This window comes from Dendrobates tinctorius, unplaced genomic scaffold (genome assembly GCF_039654945.1).
Source record: "Dendrobates tinctorius isolate UK_male_01 unplaced genomic scaffold, ASM3965494v1 ptg000120l, whole genome shotgun sequence".
In the NCBI taxonomy this organism is placed as follows: domain Eukaryota; kingdom Metazoa; phylum Chordata; class Amphibia; order Anura; family Dendrobatidae; genus Dendrobates; species Dendrobates tinctorius.
The window spans coordinates 20,035,113-20,054,582 of record NW_027361788.1 but is presented as its reverse complement, the minus strand read 5'-3'; the positions used below and the strand labels follow the sequence as shown (position 1 = coordinate 20,054,582).

Below are 19,470 nucleotides of genomic sequence, written 5' to 3'. Positions count from 1 at the left end.
TGGCCACACTTACAGTATTGGCTGCTATCAAGTTTATTAATGGTAGTGTGAGGAAGGTTTTGCTGCACTGAATGCACTCGGGAAAATCATCAAGATCCGCTGCTGGCAGCTCCTCTGTAAACCAACCCATGACTTCCTCGATGGGAGACAAGTTTGGAGTCGCTGCAGCCATGGGAGCGCATTTACATTGCACGAGCAAAATATGGCCTGGAGTGGTGTTGAAAATCATCTACTAGGACACTTTGGACAAATGGCCGCACCACTGGTTCCACCACCAAGTCAATGTAACACTGAGCTATTAGTGCACCTGGAATGAAGGCTAGAAGGGTCCAGCTCCCTTACATTGTTACCCCAAGACCATAATCATGGGAGTGCGACTGAAGGCCTCTTCATGGAGTTTCCAACGTGATTTCTAGACCAATTTTTCGGCTATCATTGTGCCCAAGACAAAAAGAATCCATATTGAATAGGATAGACCTCCATTGTCCTCTTACTGTGCACTATGAGAGCAGTGATGTGAAGTCATGAAGAAGCCTTCACACCGGTCCTACTCCCAAGATTATACTGTGGTGTAGCATAATGTATTATAACTGTACCTCTCCAGTGTTCACCTCAGGTACACCTAACATCTCAGGGGTTACAGTGATTTAGCAGTGGAAAGAGTGGAGCAGCTTTTTCTCCAGTGGGTCCCAGGAGCTGTTTTGCAGCACATCGCAAGGCCAGATGTTGCTTGTGCTACTGTGGGCAGCCTTTGTGGCCTAAACATGCTACCATGGCCTCTGTACTTGTCTCCGATTGAGTACATCTGGGCCATCATTCTTCAGCAAGTATAAAGGCAGCTGCCAGCAGCGGATCGTGTTGATTTGACCAAGTACATTCAGCGTGGCAGTACATTTGATTATGTGCACCTGTGAACTCACCCTACTTGTATAACTCACCTTCCTGCGTTTGCCAACCATTTCTACCAGTTGCTGATCAGTCATACAAACAGCAAGGTCTCTCCTAGTCCCAGGAAGGGCACCATCCTTGTGTCCACATGTGGAATGACTGCAGTGCAGAAAAAAAATCAATGTATCACTCATAATACCCATTCCAGGTCTGTGCTGTGTGGGAGGATAACTTACATGCTGTCTTTACATGTAATTGGCAGATTCTCCAGATTTCGCCACAGGGAAAATCGAGCACTGCTGGCAAGTTTGCTGGTTATAATTTCATCCATTGTTTTTCCAGGGAAGAAATCAACTATGGTTGATGATGTCTGTGAAAAAAGAATAGTTAAATTGATCTGGAAAATTTGGCTTTGCACAAGTGCAGTCAGATTTAGTAGAGAAAACCTTTTCTTATGGGATTGCGAAAGCGCCAACTTCGCTGGAACGGCATCGGAGGTGAGTGTAAGTGGGTTTTTTCTAATGGAGCCAAACTTGAAGAATGAGAACAGATTGTCCAAGTAGTGGAGAACCCCTTTAATCTTTCCTTTTTCATCAATCCCATTTTCTCACATTACAATTAAAATTAAGAAATATATTGAAAATAATCACAATTTCCTCCGTTGCCGGAGCTCAACTTCGTGTCTCCTCCTTTTCCTCCCTGTCCTAGCTGCAGCAGGAACCTCTCCCCTCTCTGCTGTTTTACAAAAAAATACTAAAAGCCCCAGTACCTTGTTAAGAATACAAGGTTTAAGCTTCTCATCACCTGAACGTGGAGCAACTCGGCAGGAGATTAACGTGAGATTACAAGTCGCCAATTTTGTAAATCAAAGCCATCACTGCACAATTGACCACTGCTGCTGGCTTACTTAGAGCATACAATTGTATGAGGTCGCATTGGGACCCCCAAGGTATGTTGCAGAAAATCCAATTTTTTATAACTTACATGGTATTTTACGGGTCACAATATGACCCCCCTGTTTACTAGCATTTTGCGACGATGTAACTGTAGCATACTGATCTTTGCTATGGCCAAAGTCCGTACCACATAGGTTAAGCCTAAAGCTGGAATGCATTAACGGTGTGAAGAAGACCAAGAACCAAAGTCAGCTGTGCTGCTGTTTATAAGGAAATGCGCTGGTGCAGAAACTGTGAAAAACACGTGTTTCAGGGTCTGACCCTTCTTCAGGAAGGATAAAGTATCTTGTATTCATTCCGACCCCCAAATGCGTCAATGAGCATTTCCCAACAGTATATTTCTTTGGTGTTTGGCCAGGGCTCTCTTACCTCCTGACTTTTTGGGTTGAGTAGGATGGAGATGAGCGCATCCTCTCGTGCACCTATGATGTTGTGCAGTGAGCGCCGGAGCATGGCTCTGTGCAGATACAGTTGGGGAAGTAGAGGATGTATCCTGATAGCCTCTGAGAAGTGGCGCTCAGCTTGCTGGTATTGCCTGTGAGGGGTGATCATAAAGTTTAGAAACTAGTCAATGTCTATGGTGTTTGCGTCGTGCACCCCATCTCACCTATGTTCCTGAGCCTGCAGTCCTAGCGCATCTAGGAGTTTAGCAACTCGAATCCTACTACCCCAATCTTCTTCATCCAGGTCAAATGCCTGCTGGTAATCTGCCAGGGCAAAGACCAATTCCCCCAACTGGAAGAAACAATCTAATTTTGAGAGAAAAAAAAGTGTCAAAGCAGAACATAGATCTGTCAAAATTTCAGTGCTCATCTTGGTGTCCAGTCATCTCCACTTCTGCAATGGTTTTGACACAGAAGAGCATCTTCCACCTCTTTGTGTCGGCACATGATGAAGGTGGTTGTCCATCTGGATCAGCTCTTCAGCTAAGCCGCATCACACCTCGGACAGAGAAGGGGGCTGGCTTAGCCAATGAACTAATCCAGATTGCTTGCCCAATTCATCATGTCGCAGCACATGAAGGACAAGGTAGAAGAAACCTTTCCCCAATCAAAACTAATGGTAGACTAGGCCTTGCAACTAGTCTAATCAGTATATCCGGACAGTTTTTGTATTTTTTTTCACCGCAGCATTTTTCTGCCATGATTTCGGAAAACTGCAGTAAAATTATACGTTTCAAAAATTGCAAAGTGTGACCGCAGGCTTAATGTTATCGACCATGCACACGATAAGTAATAAATGTATGAGCCTTATATAACACGTGGTTGACTGTAATGTATCAGGGCCACCAGGTTTTCTGCTCAGTATAAAAGGGTTAACGCCTCCATTTTTCAGTGCAGATGTAACGTAGCTTGCACCAGCTACACATGGTATTTAGTAATTTATTGTCCTGACGGGTAGGGGTCACTCACCTCCCCTGTTCATATAAAGCTCTTTTTTGCTCCTCTGCCCCCTCAGTGCTTGGTTCAGTAACAGCACCCCCTCCTGGTAGAAGCCCTTCATGTAGCAGTGCACAGCGAAGTCATTGTAGGTGAGAAGAAGCTGGTTTTCAGCCTCGGCATACAACCGCTTGCCTTTCCCAGCAAAACCGTCCTCTGTATGGCAATGCTGCAATGCACATACGAAATCATCCACTGCGGGGCTGAAATCCTTCAACTTTTTGTACACCGTCCCTCTGAAAGATGAAAAGTTTATTATTTACTGTTTTTTTTTCTCCTGTGCGTATTTGTTACGCACTACAACCATTTAAAATAATGGGGGGAAAAAAAACACTGCAAAAAATGCATTTTTTCCTTTCCATTTTTTGAAGAAAAAAAAAAAAACAAAACAAATAAAGAAATCTCTGTATCTCAGTAGATCGGCCATGCCCTTTCCTCCACTTCCTCACTGTCCTATATGTGGCCATCAGATAACTGGCTGCAGCAGGAGCCTCTCCCCTCTCATCAGTAAAAAAAAATTATAAGTAATTGCCCACGATCAAAATATACAAGCCAACTAGAATTATATGCACACAGAACAATCGTTAATAAGAATTATATTTTATGATCCTATCGGCAACACATTACCTGTTTACACTGGACTATGTGCTGCCGAGAACAATGATATGAATGCTGGAATGAAAGATTCAATTACTGTTTTGCTTGTTCGTAGGGTGATCACTGGCAATACGTGCATTTTTAAGGAAGGGATAACAGTGGTCGTATAATGGTAATACCTGAATATGTGATATTCCGCTGATAATCGGTTATTCTCTATAGCAAAACAGATTTTCTTTAAGGCCTCCTGTAGTTGCCCCTGAACAGCCAAGTTCACAGCTTTATCTTTAGCCTCTTCTGCTTTTGCCATCATTTTCTCCCTTAAGCTGAGTGCTTCCCGATGCTTTGGGTCCAGTGATAGAGCCGTATGCACATCCTGATAGCACAATGTGGCCTGGAGGTCATAGAGAAATTATATTATTCACAGGGAATTAGGGTCACATTCACGCGTTGCGACCACAATGTGGTGTTGTTGACAAGATTGCGTCAAACCTGCAAGGATAATTAATCTTATCCTCGCTGTTTATTCACCCCTCCAAAAAAATAGAATTTGAGGTCACTGGGCTCTCATTTTTATTGTTTTGCTTAAAGGAACTGTCCAAATCTACATTATTCATGACCTATCCTTATGCTAGATCATTAATATTGGATCCGGTCCAAAACCAAGTACCCATACTGACGTGAACGAGAGCTGAGCTGCAGTACCCAATAACAGCCACTACTTAGTATATGGCGCAGTGCTATTATGGCTCCGTTCAGTGTATACTTTCCGGCAACCATGGGACCTACTAACAGCTGATCAGTGGAGGAGCCAGGTCACCGATCTGATCATGATAACCTACCGTAAAGAAATTTGTATGACCCACCATGGCACTTCCGGTAGGTTGATGCTCAAGTAGGATCCTAGTAATTATCAACTTGACACTCGTTTGTGATTCAAAAAGGATGATTTTTATTTGTGATAGCAATCCACATAATATGAGACATTTCAGTCCATAAAGTTGACATTCATCAGTCTTGAGATTCCTTCAGGAGCACTGTATAACTAATGCTAAGAGTTAGGCAGAAGAGAGTGAAGCCCCTGACGTTAGCTTGGTCTTGTGTGGTGCAGACTGCCTCTGGCTGAATGCTGCTTTGAAGTGCCGTGCTTTCAGCAGACAAGCCCTGTGATATACTTTCCAATGATCAGCACATCGCACGGCTTGTCAGCTGAATGGACAGCACTTCAACGCAGCATTCAGGCAGAGAGGAGAGTACACCCACCAGTGATGTTCTCTGCATTGTTCGTCTGATTCAGGTCCCCAGATCGGAAGTAGCAGAGCCAGAATCAAAACAGAAGGATTTTCACTCACATAGGGATGAGCTTACAGGAGCAGGGCAGGTAATAGAAGTGTATTAGAAACATGTTACGACAAATTAAAGGGGGTTAAATTAGTAGTGAAAAACTATGAATTTAAAACCTCTATAAGCCCTCCCATACACATTAGGCTAAAGTTGTCCGAATCCGCCAATATCGACAGGTTCGGTCCAGAGACTAATATGTATGCAATCCCCTGACTGATGATGTCAGGGAGATAAGGATCCAGCTGTCTGATTAAGGACTGAAGATCATTTTATTCTCTAAATGATAAGCCTCCAGAGATATCTAGCAGCAGCTCAGTTAGAGTATGTTCACACTGGGCGTTTTTGCTGCGTTTTTTTATGCTAATTTTCAGCTGCTTTTTACAGTACCAGCTGGACTCCATCTGTTGATGAAGGGAGGTATTGAAGCTGATCTAAATGGCAGAGACCGGCCACCTGAGGTAGAGGACTGCGATTGGACATCAGGAGTTTCTGATTGGATTTAAGGCAGCCGACTCCCTAGTTTCTTGCTGGTGATTTTTCCTGACTGTGGCTTCTGGTTTCCAGTTTGGTTCCTGCCTTCCTAAAGCTAAGTTTTCTCTGCTATTGTTCATATGAGTTTTTGTCTGGTTTACTTAGTTTTTGTGTTTTGCCAGCCCTGGCTGGGACTGGGCTGAATCCCCATTTTGTCTCTGATCAGTTGATCTCTTTTGCTCTGTCTTCAGAATATACCTGAGTGCTGATATAGTAATTTGAAGTCTAGCGACTTCAGGGCCTTTTTCTATCAGACGTGTTGGACATTCTTTTTGGCAGGGTTTTTTGCGTGATTGCAGACAGCAGCTTTTCTTTCCTGTCCTTTCTAGCTAGCGAGGGCCCCATCGTTTGCTCAGCCTATCTTTCTACCTGTGTCTGTGTTTTCATCTTGTTTCACCGACAATACATGTTGGGGGCTGTCTATTGCTTTGGGGTCTGCTCTGGGGCAGTTTAGATTTTCCCTTTCTTTCTTTAGGCTTATTTAGTTCTCCGGCCGTGACGAGGCGTCTAGGACCACGTAGGCACGCTCCACGCCTACTGCTAGTTGTTGTGGATTGGATCAGGGGTCTGCAATCCGCTAGTTACCAACCTCTCCGGTTTTCTGGGCTTAGCTTGTTTTTTGTTTTTTCCTCCTCGGTGACTCATTCATAACAGGTGACCACACGCTCTCAGCGTAAACAGTTACAAGAAGCATTGACCCTACAAGAACCTGTTGATCTACGACAGACTGAAGTTTTCTGTAGGACCCTGCGAGACTGCTTAATGACGATGCAGAGAATGTCTCCAAAGGAAGAGGTGAAGCAATGGAAGACTGATGGGCCACGTATGGATAATGGTCTCTGGAAAAAGGACCAACTTGTGTGTCTCCCTAAGCGGATGTACCCTGCTATTGCCATATGGCCACATGGGCCTATATATCGAGGAAAGAATCAGGCCCTCGCACTGGTGCAAAAATTCTACTGGGCCCCAGGAATTTCCACAGTTTTGACAGCGCTCAACCGTCCCTGTAATATCTGTCAGACTTGCAATCACGGTCAACTTCAATGTGTACCCCTGAAGTATCTTGCTAAGCCCGACTATCCTTTCCAAGGGCTCCAGGTGGACCATATCACGTTACCTAAGTCTGGAAGGTATGAATACTGTTTGGTTGTTGTTGACATGTTCTCCAGTTGGCCGGAAGCATTCCCTGTTACCAACATGACTGCAAAAACCACAGCGAAGAAACTGGTGATGGAAGTCATATGCAGATATGGGGTTCCAGGAGTTGTTGAAAGTGATCAAGGTCCGGCCTTTTCTTCTCATGTGTACCAAGAAGTTCTGACAATGCTTGGATCCACTGTAGCCCTCCATACTCCGTACCACCCACAATCCAGTGGGGAAGTTGAGAGGCTGAACGGCACACTGTGGGAACAATTGACCAAAATGATGCAGGAGACAACGGCTCCATGGCCAGAGCTCCTACCCATTGTACTATACCATATCCGTACTACCCCCATTGCAAAATATGGCCTGTCCCCATATGAGATATTGTTTGGTGCTAGGCCCCCAGTTGTAAATTTCCAGCCTCAGCATTTATCAGAAGAAACTAACCGTGCTGTTCAATGTGTTATTCAGCTTAGCAAAATTTTTTACTAACATCCATGCTCTAGTTTCCTTTTCTTTTTCAGATTCAGCAGAAACCGACACCTGTTATGACCTGAAGCCTGGAGATTTGGTAGTCGTGAAGAGGCATGTCAGGAAGCACGGACTAGAACCCTTTTATGACGGTCCCTATCAAGTTCTCCTCATCACCAAACAAGCCAATAGCAAATGAAGGGGCATAATGTTTTGGTTTTTCGCATTTTCCATTTTATTATTGGTAGAAGTTAAAGTTAGAAAATATTCAAAGACTCAGAGATCAATACGATAAAGACAATGATCGTAATAAGGACAGTTGGTGGTCAGACACCTTCTCCTTTCTCAATCCCGCCAATTGGTTTAAGGGAATTGGTGGCAGGATAGCTGGGATCTTACAAAGCTTGTTACACATTGCTACCTGTATCCTTGTTGTATATGTGATACTAAAACTTGTTCTTTGGTGTATTTCTGTATGTATTAGGAAATTCTGCACTAAGACAGCTAATGATGATACCAAAGGTGTCGTTGCCCCTGCTCTTCTCTGCACCGATCTCAAAAGGCTACTTGATGAAGATGTTGAAGCCAAGCACATGGCTACCTACAAAAGATCTCCACCACCGTCATCAAAAATTGTTATTCATAAATTGTAGTATACAGGGGGGATGGGTGCGCTGCGACAGCCATGACTGATAACACGGCATCAGTCATGTGAAGACCAGTACCCCTCGAGCTTATGGCTTGGGATAGCACCTCTGATGCTGCATATGTGTTAACAAAATTTATCTAGGGGGGATTGTGAAGTACAGTATTCAGATGTACGGGATATCTTGTTCTTCAGACTCCATTTTTGTGCTTGCGATGCCATTTTGTTGTTTACAAGATAAATTTTGTAATTAGGTGAAAGTTCGCAGCTGTTATGAAAGTAGACTGTTCTAGCTTGTACAAGATATGAGATATGAGACCCTAAAAGAATGTGCTATTGTTCTATTCTCTACGTCACGTAACGAGGGACATATTACGGTTTTCTTGCAATACTATTGGCTTATAAAGTGAATGTATTACAATGATGTTATTGGTAGCTGAGAACTGTGCATAATTAGGCAAAAGATTATAAAAGAAGTGACTAAAATAAAGGGGACTAGTGGTCTGCCTGGATCCTCCCGTACAGAGACCCCCGTCTCCGTGTGGTCATTCCCAGTTGCTAGCAACGCCCTGTGAATTAATTTGGAAATCACTGGATCAACCGTGAAGGGTTAATTTAGCCCGCCCTAAATAGCTCCTTCAACGCCTGATCATGGAAGCCTGGTAATAGGCCAGGACATTTGGCAAAGCTATGCCTCCCTTGCTTTTCATTTTGTATAGAACATCATTAGCTACCCTCGCCTTTCTGTTATTCCAGGTAAAGGATTTTATTAGATTTTGAATCTTTGTTAAGAAGGAAGAATGACTCACCAGTGGCAGAGTTCGAAATAAGTATAGAACTTTAGGCAAAATAATGGATTTCACCACCAGGATCTTACCTAGTAGGGACAAGTTTAAAGCGGGCAAAATCTTTGGATATAGTTTTAATCAGATTGTCTACATTCGTAGGAATTAATAAGTGGAATTTATTTGTTAGTGTGATTCCCAAATATGTTATCTCTTTGTCTTCCCATAAATAGTCAGTTTGCTGTTTAATTTCTTGGGCTAAGTCTTGGTTTAAGCAAAAATGCAGGATTTTAGATTTCTGGGGGTTAATTTTAAAATAAGAAATTTTCGAGAATGGCTCCATTGCTAGGGCAAAGAGCAAAGGTCATAAAGGGTACCCCTGTCTTGTACCAATGGTTATGGGGAACAATTTAGAGAGATGATTATTAGTATAAACTTTAGCATTTGGGTCTGAGTATAGTGCAAAAATAGAAGATATAAATTTATCATTGAATCCGAATTTAAATAGTGTTGCTTTTAGGTAATTCCAATTAATTCTGTCAAAGGCCTTTTCCGCGTCTAATGTTACAAAAAGTGAGGGGGTATTCAGGGATTTTACTATGTTTAATATATTTACTATCCTTCTTGTGCCATCTGAGGCCTGCCTTCCAGTAATAAATTCGATTTGGTCATTTTTAATGAGTGAGGGAAGAAGATTTTTCATTCGATCAACTAAGATTTTGGAGTAAATTTTGATATCCCCGTTGATTAAGGATATAGGCCTATAGTTTTGAACCATGTCTGATTCCCCTTTACCTTTGGGTATCATAATTATATTAGCTTGTAGCATTTCTCTGGGGAAGGATCCAGTTGAGGAAGCGTGATCATACAGCAATTTTAATTGAAGGGAGATAATGTTAGAGAAAGTCTTGAACTAGTCATTTGTGAATCCTTCCGGCCCTGGGGATTTTTGAGATTTGAGTTTGATGATGACATTTGTAATTTCTTCTATTGTGAATGGCTGATTCAAGAGTACCAAATCAGGGGGCTCCAACTGTGGGAGCTTAAGGTCAGATAGGAAGGAATTTATGGATTCCGAATCTGGAGTAGGGGTTGAAGGGTCCTGTTTTAGATTATAGAGTTTATACAAAAAGTCTGCGAAGACATTTGCAATTTCTGCTGGGTGGGTTTTTATGACCCCAGAGGGTGTTTTAATTTTAAGAATCTTTTTCCTTATGCGATCTTGTTTCAATCTATCCATCATATGTTTAGTTGGTTTGTTGGTTGCTGAATAATAGTTGAATTTTGAGGTTCTTATTATGGCGTCATACTCGGCAAGAATGGCTGCCTTGAGTTTCTGCCTTAAAACTAGAATCTCCCGGTGGCTTTCTGGGGAGGGGGTTAAGTTTTTCTGTAAATCCTCTTTTATTTTTAATTGAGACTGTAAGGAGGAAATCAATTCCCTGTTTTTCTTTTTAAGCCTAGATGAAAGTTGGATCATGCATCCCCTCAAATCCGCCTTATGAGCGCACCATAGGACAAACGGGTTTATGTCCTCTGATGAGTTTTCTTCGAAATAATTGACTATTGTCTTTTCTATGATTTCCTTATATTCTGGAATTTTAAAGAGGGTTGGATTCGATTTCCATAAAAAAAGTATTATTGAGTGAGGGTCCGAGCATAAATTCACCTATAATTGGGGAATGGTCTGAAAAGGATTTATCTAATAATATATCAATTTTTGTAAATTTGGATAACGAAAATATATTGGTCAGAAACAAGTCAATTCTCCAGAATGATTTATGGACAGTAGAGTAAAATGTAAATTCCCTGGAAGACGCATTAAGACAACGGAATACGTCGAACAATTCATTTTTATTGATCCAATTGTTAAGGGACTGTGTCTGTCGACGTGCCAAGGAGGAGGAGTTCAAGAGGGCATCTGGTACCACATTAAAGTCCCCTGCCATTATTAGATCTCCTCTCCTGACGTCATAGACCTTTTTTATTAGTTTGTTGAAAAAGCGGATTTGTCTCTTATTTGGTTCATAGACATTGACAATTGTGCACACCTTAGAACTTAAGTTGGCTATGAGGATGTGGAACCTTCCTAAAGGGTCTATTACTTCATTTATCAATTGGAATGGGACACTATTGTTAACTAAGGTGATAACCCCAGCCCTCTTGTTTTCTCGCAGTGACTTGAAAATATGGGATAGTTCTTATTTTGAAATATTGGATGATTATCTCTTGCAAATCTTACTTCTTGCAAGCAAGTGATAACAGCCTGGTAATTTTTAATTTCCTTCCAGGTGATAAATCTTTTGTATGGGCTATTTAGACCTTTAACATTATATGAGAGAACTTTTAATTTCATATGGACTACTCTAGGCTCTCCTGATTACACAATAGCAACTAAAGATGAGAGTAAAAAAAAAAAAGGAGATTTTTGTGTACTCACCGTAAAATCTCTTTCTCTTAGCCTCTAATTGGGGGACACAGAACCATGGGTGTTATGCTGCTGTCCACTAGGAGGCGACACTATGCATAATCTGAAAAAGATTAACTTTGGCTCCTCCTCTGCAGTATACACCCCTGGACGGCGTCAGCCTTCTCCAGTTTTGTGCAAAAGCATTAGGAGGAACGTAACAGAAACAACATAACCATGCCTGTAAGAAGGCAACTATGTACGAGCTCAAAGAACAATATGAGAACTCAACAGTAAACAACGGCCCGTAAGGGCAACAGGGTGGGAGCTGTGTCCCCCAATTAGAGGCTAAGAGAAAGAGATTTTACGGTGAGTACACAAAAATCTCATTTACTCTGTCGCCTCATTGGGGGACACAGAACCATGGGACGTCCCAAAGCAGTCCCTGGGTGGGAAGCAATGGGCAAATATTGTGCTAGCAGGTCCCTAAACTTGGGGCACTGCCGCCTGCAGGACCCGTCTACCCAGGCTCGCATCCGCTGAGGACTGGATATGAACACTGTAGTGTTTCGTAAACGTGTGTAGGCTAGTCCAAGGGGCCGCCTTACACACTTGTTGTGCCGAAGCCTGGTGCTGAATGGCCCAGGAGGCCCCTACTGCCCGCGTAGAGTGTGCCGTGATACCGGCCGAAAGAGGAGAATTGTTAAGTCGGTAAGCCTCTTGTATGGTAGACTTGATCCACCTGACAAGGGTAGCTTTGGAAGCTGGCAGACCCTTGCGAACGACCTCCGGAAGAAGGAAAAGAGAATCAGACTTCCGGAAGGGTGCAGTCCTAGACACGTATATACGCAATGCCCTAACGAGGTCAAGCGTATGCAGAGCCTTCTCCACTCTATGAACCGGAACCGGGCAAAGGGATGGCAGTGAAATTCCTTCATTGAGGTGGAAGGTGGACACAACCTTCGGAAGGAAGGATGGTACTGTATGGAGAACCACCTTGTCCTGGTGAAAAGCTAGGAAAGGCCATCTGCAGGAGAGTGCTGACAATTCAGACACCCTGCGCAGCGAGGTGATTGCCACCAGAAAAACCACTTTCTGTGACAGGATGCGGAGTGGGACTTCCTTAAGGGGTTCGAAAGGTGGTGCCTGTAATGCTGTCAGGACCAGGTTGAGATCCCACGTTTCCAGTGGGCGTTTGTAGGGGGGAACCAATCGGGAAACTCCCTGGAGAAAAGTCCTTACTTGCGGCTTGTTAGCAATACGCCTTTGGAAAAGCACTGAAAGCGCTGACATCTGGCTCTTAAGCGAGCCTAGGGATAGCTCAGCATCCAGGCCCGATTGAAGAAAACCCAGCACCTTCAGGAGGGAATAAGGGAGTGGGACCTGTCCACGGGATTTGCACCAGGTAAAGAAAGCTCTCCAGGTACGATAATAAATCATGGCGGAGGCTGGCTTTCTTGCTCTGATCATGGTTGTGATGACGTCTGGTGAGAGCCTTTTTGGGTTAGAACCCAGGTTTCAAGGGCCACGCCGTCAAATTGAGAGCCCCTGAGTTCAGATGGTAGAACAGACCTTGTGACAGAAGGTCGTGACGGTTGGGGAGACGCCAGGGGGCGTCTGCTGTAAGTTGCACGACGTCGGCGTACCATGTACGTCTGGGCCAGTCCGGCGCGATCAGGATGGTTGGAACTCCCTCTTGTTTGATCTTCCTCACGACTCTGGAGATCAGGGGGATGGGTGGAAAAATGTACAGAAGCTGGAACTGGGTCCAGTCCTGCACCAGGGCATCCGTTCCGAGCGACCGTGGGTCGCGGGTCCTGGCCATGAAATTAGAGACCTTGGCATTGAAATGGGATGCCATTAGGTCCACGTCCGGGGTCCCCCAGCGATGGCAGATCTGGTGAAAAATTTTGGGATGGAGCGACCACTCCCCCGCGTCCATTCCTTGTCAGCTGAGGAAGTCGGCTTCCCAGTTGTCCACACCCGGAATGTGGACCGCTGAGAGTACCGACCTTGTCTCTTCCGCCCAGTGGAGGACATGTGCCACTTCTCTCATCACCTGGGCACTGCGGGTCCCGCCTTGGTGGTTCACATATTGCACCGCCGTGGCATTGTCCGACTGTATCCTTATGTGAGAGGCTGCCAGCAAATGATGAAAGGCTCCCAGTGCCAGGAAGATGGCCCGAATTTCCAGAATATTGATGGGCAAAGTCATTTCCGCTGGTGACCACTTGCCTTGTGCCCTGTGATGTAGGTGCACCGCACCCCAACCTGTCAGGCTTGCATCAGTGGTCAGGACCTTCCAGTGACCTGAGAGAAAAGATTTTCCTCTTGCAAGCGAAGTTGGCTTGAGCCACCAGTGTAGGGACCTCCTGGTTGACGATGTCAACCGGAATTCCCTGTCGAGGGAGAAGTGATTCCTGTCCCAAGACTTGAGGATGGCAAGTTGAAGAGGCCTGAGGTGAAACTGGGCAAATGGTACCGCCTCCATTGCCGCTGCCATCCTGCCGAGGACTCTCATGGCAAACCGGAGGGATCGAGGAGGATTGCGGAGGAGTATGCGAACTCCCAGATGGAGAGCCAGTGTCTTGTCCCTGGGTAGGAGCATCAGACCCCTGGAAGTGTTGACTAGCATCTCCAGGAAGGTCAGGGCCTGACTCGGGATAGTCGATGACTTTTGTAGGTTGACTAACCAGCCCAGGCGACTCAGAGTATCGATTGTGATTGAGACACTGTCCTCGCAGTCTTTGAAGGTGGAAGACTTGATGAGAAGGTCGTCCAGGTATGGAACGACTACAATGCCTCTGGAGTGTAGAAAGTCCATGGTAGCTGCCATGACCTTGGTAAACGCTCTTGGAGCCGTGGCAAGCCCGAACGGGAGAGCCACGAACTGGTAGTGGTCCTGGTTGATCGCGAACCTGAGAAACCGTTGATGGGCAGAAGCAATTGGTATGTGCATGTATGCGTCTTGAGGAGGCGAGATATTCTCCCTGCTCCATGGACGCAATGATGGACCGAAGGGACTCCATGCGAAAATGACAGACCCGTGCATATTTGTTGAGCTGTTTTAGGTCTAGTATGGGCCCGACGCTGCCTCCTTTCTTGGGGACTATGAATAGATTGGAGTAGAACCCTCGGAAGCTTTCGTTCACGGGAACCGGTACTACGACTCCTGCTTGAAAGAGAGAGGAGACCGCTTGGTGGAAGGCACGAGCCTTGTCTGGCGGTTTTGGTGGAACAGAGAGGAAGAATCGGTTCGGTGGACTGGAAGTGAACCCTATCTTGTATCCGGAAGACACTATTTCCCTGACCCACCTGTCTTCTGTAATAGGCAGCCAGACTTGCTGAAAGAGTAGAAGTCGCCCGCCTACTGGTGGTGTGTCTTCCGGAGTTCGTGAGTCATGATGAAGCGGAGTTCTGAGGTTTTCCTCCCTTGGGTTTCGCTTGGCCTGCTTTTGACTGCCAGGTCCTGTCCGGCCTCTGCACCGCCCGTGGGTTGTCCCTGCGTGGAGAGCGGTTACGATTTTGTGCTGGTCGCGAGATGGACAAGCCCGAAGAATTCCGAAAGGATCGGAATCGTGTTTGGTTACGCCGTTTGAACGTGCGTCTAGGTTTCAGCTGAGGCAGAGAGGTACTCTTACTCCCAGTGGCGTTGGATATCATTGTGTCCAACTTTTCACCAAAAAGTCGTCCATTAAGGTACGGGAGATGCGTGAGGGACTTTTTTGAGGCCGCATCCGTTTTCCATTCCCGCAGCCAGAGGATACGCCGGATCGTGATGGCGTTTGCTGCTATCCCCGCTACACCTCTTGCAGAGTCCAGGGCTGCATGAAGCATGTAATCTGCTACAACTGCTATTTGAACCGCTTGGTCCGAAAGCCCGGGATTTGAAGCTTGAAGACCCTCTTGCAATGCTTTGGCCCAAGCCAGAATGGCCTTGGCCGCCCAAACTGAAGCAAACGCGGGGCCAGGGAGGCTCCTGCCGCTTCGAAAACTGAACGGGCCATGCGTTCTACTTGCCGGTCTGCTGCGTCCCTGAGGGTTAAGCTATCTGGCAGTGAGAGTAGGGTCTGTGCTTGCTAGCCTAGAGACTGGGGGGTCCACTTCGGGTGGGTCTGTCCACCCCTTGGTGTCCTTCTCTTGGAAGGGGTACCTTGCTTCCAAATATTTGCGATTGGCAAATTTCTTCTCAGGCTGCGAGAACTGCTTAGTAAGTATCGTCTGAGACTCCGGGTGATTAGGGAAGACCTTAGGTGGTTTCAGGACACTTTCAAAGCAAATTTTGTGTTCTGGGGCTTCCGGGGTTGGATCAGAAATTTCCAGCACCCAGTGGATAGCAGAGACTATGTCCTCAACTAGCACTGTAGTGCTAGGGGGACAAGGTACCGCAGACTTCTCCGTTTCGTTGTCTGAGTCGGAGTCACAGATGCCTTCCGAATCCTGCGTGTCACTAAGGCGTTCCCTGGTGGACAAAGTGGAGTGGAGGTCTGCTGTGGTCGGAGATCGCTGTGGGGATCTGCGTTGTCTGTCTCTGGTAGGGGACGGTCTAGGTGACCTGGAATCACGGTGTCTCTCCCTGGAGGGAGATGACCGTGTGCTATGAGCCGAGACATGCCCCTGCAGAGCCTGCAGCAGTGTGGAGGTTAGATTATCTATGGACTGTGACATAAACTGCGACATCTGAGCAGCCCATTCCGGTGTGGTAGCTGACGCTGAAGCATTGGTAGGGGCTTCCTGGGGTTCTGACCCAGTGTTTTGGATGCAATCCCTGCAGTGCGGGTACATGCTACCACTGGGGAGAGTGGTTTTGCAGGCTGTGCAGAATGCATAAAAACAGTCCTGCCTGGTTCTCTTTCTCGAGCCCGGCATAGTGCACAGAGGCTGGCTATCAGGGACCCTACAGGGGTGGCTGCGCAGAGGCGCCTATAGGAGAGCCTTATAGGTGATTTGGATTCACAGCTGAGTAAAGAGAACCCAGGTGTGATCTTACCCCACCAGTGTGCCCCTAGGTCCAGCGCTGACAAATCACAGTCCTGTGCCCCCCGGAGACTGCTAACGTTGCTGTGGGCGTCCTGTTCCGAGATGGCTTGCAGCAAAGATGGCCACCGGGACGCTGAGGAGGAGAAGAAGGGGGCGGAGAACTGAAAAGGGCGCGCAGGGCTAAGTAAAAACACGCCCTTTCTGCCTCGATCCACCCCTTCTATGACACTATAGAGTGTCATAATCGTCATCCGGGGGCGGGCCGGGGGCGGGGAGAAGGCGGCGGCTTCAGCTAGGCCGAAGCCGCTGTCTAAATTAGAAGCCTGATGCCCAGGAGGGGGTCGGATCTGAACCAGACCCCCCCGCATTGAGAGACAGAGTAGCGTTGGGGCCAGCAGCGATAGCAGTGTCCGTATGGGGGGTCCCCCAGAGGCGCTATGGAGCAGGTGCTGCCGCAGAGACAGGGGAGCAGGGAGCCCTGTCTCTGTTGTGTCATGTCTGTCTGCACTGTTCCCCGGCCCCAACAGGAGCCCGCAGCGAGGCTGGGGTCCCCGGCTGTTTAAGCTGCAGAATGCTGCCTTATATCGACCGTACCTGTGGTGTCTCAACTTAATGCCCCCAGAGGGGGATTAAGGAGGGTGCGTTTGTCACCATCAGGGGTCTTCATCCTCGTCTCGACCTCAACCCAGACCCCAAAGAGGTTGGGGAAGGAGGGGGATCTCGACTTCGAACCAGTACCTGAGGGACTGGGGAAGGAGCGACATGGGGAATAGCCACCTCAACTTCAACCGGGCACCATATAATAGGGGCCGAGGAAGGAGCCATGCCGGGGGTCTCGCAGGAGACCCACTTTTTTTCATCTGTAATCCGTCAGGAAAAAAACGGAAAAAAAAAAATCTTTAGGTGTGCTTCCTATGCGACACTAAGCAAAAACTGGAGAAGGCTGACGCCGTCCAGGGGTGTATACTGCAGAGGAGGAGCCAAAGTTAATCTTTTTCAGATTATGCATAGTGTCGCCTCCTAGTGGACAGCAGCATAACACCCATGTTTTTGTGTCCTCCAATGAGGCGACAAGTAAACTTATCACTAAAAAAAAGAAATGAAACAGAACAATTACAAATTAGTGAATTCCCCTGGGGGCAAAGAAAATGGGCATGACCCGCGTCACATCCATCTTTCTAACTGTTGAACAAAGTGATAACCACTATAACTTAGTAATCAAATTGAAGCGAGATCATCAGAAATTTAAAGCTCAGCCATTTTCTTTATTACTGTGGGACCTCTGAAGAGAAGAAATAAAATGTATCCCTTCTTCAGGAGTATATAATGGGGTAGTCTTTCCCCTGTGCCACACCAGAATTTTTGTGGGGAATCCCCATGTGTATAATACTCCTATAGATCTTAATTTTGTGGTCACCTCTCGAAAATCCCTCCTAGCTTCCATCGTCGCTTTGGAAAGGTCAGCAAAAATTTTTAAGTTTGTATACGAGTCTGGGAAAGTACCTCTCTCTCTGATATAATTCAGTATTTTTTGTTTTGTGTCAAAGAAGTGCATGTGTAATATAATGTCTCTTGGTTTGTCTGGAGTGATATTCTTTGGTCTAGGGAGTCTATGGATCCTGTCGATAGTGAGGTCTAGATCCGACAATTTTAGGATAGCGTTCTTAAACAAGTTTTTAACGTAACTAGAGAACTTTTAACGTAACTAAAGAGATCAGACTGCACTATGTTTTCAGAGACCCCCCTTATTTTTAAATTATTGCGTCTGTTCCTATCCTCTAAATCTGTGAGTTTGACCTTCAGAGAATGAATTTCTTGTTTAAGGACAGAGTTTTCCTCCAAAAGGGAGTTGGTTTTTGTTTCCACCTCTGAGATTCTTTTTTCATTAACTTCACATCTCTGAGAAAAAGAACCCTGTATCTCCTGGAGTGTTTTGCTTTGTGCCTCAAAACCCATCTGGAAGGAAGATTTGCATAGCCTGGCCATAAAACCTTCTGTTACTTATCTATCTGAGGAAATGAAATCCTCAAAATTCATCTTAGGGAATGGAGCAAATGGTGGACTCGTGAGCTCTGGTCGTATTTTTTTAAGATATTGTTTATTTGGACTCATGTTAGGGGAAAACTCGTCCAATAAGCTATCGGAATTGTCATTCAAGGAGTTTTTATCAGGTGCTCTGCTGTCAGAACCTTTCCTTTTAGTAGTGTTTGAAATGTGTTGCTTTCCACTGTATAAATATGTGGTTCGATATTATCACTTCCTCTATTAGTAGTACTTTGATGGTAAGATTTTGACACTATATGATTTAAATCGCTTCCATTTTTTGAAGTTTTATTAAAAATGGGTATCGAGGAAGTTTTGGTCGGTTTGATAATCGGGTCCTCTCTCTCAGGGAATGGCTGAGACCTTGGAGGACTTAGTAAGTTCGAAAAATCCTCATTTGGTTTCGTAGTTGATTGTATTGGGATTTCTTTGTGTTTTGAATTTTTGGTCTTACTGGAGTGGTGTTCTCTTGTTTTATTATTGGTTTTGGATCTAGCACCTCCTGTTGTCATAGTATATCTTAATATGACGTTTCTAAGCTGTTATACAGAATGTTAGCTATAAAGTCAGGTATATAAGCTTTGACTTATATGAAACTCAGATCTGCAAATTAAATCAAGAACCCTTACTTAACAAATTAGCACAAAGATGTACTCTTATTTACAGGTATTCCAATAAATACCAAGTGAATACCAAACTCTTATCTTCCAGAGATTAACTCTGAGAGCATTAAACTAGAATTATTTTATCACAACTGTTATAAAATGAGCTTAGTATGAATCACCGGCTCACCATGCAAGAGCACTTTAAATTACTTTAACCCCCATATCGTATTATAGTAATAGCACACTCCAACCCTGCAAGTGAAAACAATTATCCATACTCAACCTCCAAACTTTGTTTGTATATTAAGTTACATTAATATCTGTTGTTCCTTCAGAATAGTATGTCCTGTGTTGAATTATCCAGATTCCAGGATCTCTTTATGTCTTAATAGCTTCCCTGCTATGAATACACCAGTCCTCTTTAAGGGTACCGTTACACCTAGCGATGCACCAGCGATCCCGACTAGCGATATGACGCGGTCAGGATCGCTGGTGCATCGCTAGGTGGTCGCTAGTGAGCTGCCACACAGGCAGATCTCACCAGCGACATCGCTGGGGATGGGGATCGCTACTTACCTGTCAGACGAGGCGATCCTGCGTCCTCCCGCCCGGCTCCACGCGTCGCTCGTCGTCAC

At 45.4% G+C, this 19,470-nt stretch overlaps 1 protein-coding gene across 1 annotated transcript in view; it reads right to left on the bottom strand.

Annotated features, from left to right (window-relative positions):
• TTC16 (tetratricopeptide repeat domain 16) overlaps positions 1-19,470 on the bottom strand; it is a 30,293-nt gene that overhangs the window by 1,247 nt on the left and 9,576 nt on the right. Inside the window, exons 8-13 of the mRNA XM_073590841.1 lie at positions 4,060-4,274; positions 3,257-3,519; positions 2,452-2,593; positions 2,214-2,379; positions 1,125-1,258; positions 939-1,047 (exon numbers count right to left, since the gene is read on the bottom strand). Coding sequence (XP_073446942.1) covers positions 939-1,047; positions 1,125-1,258; positions 2,214-2,379; positions 2,452-2,593; positions 3,257-3,519; positions 4,060-4,274 — 1,029 coding nt within the window. The remainder of the gene's footprint in view (positions 1-938; positions 1,048-1,124; positions 1,259-2,213; positions 2,380-2,451; positions 2,594-3,256; positions 3,520-4,059; positions 4,275-19,470) is intronic.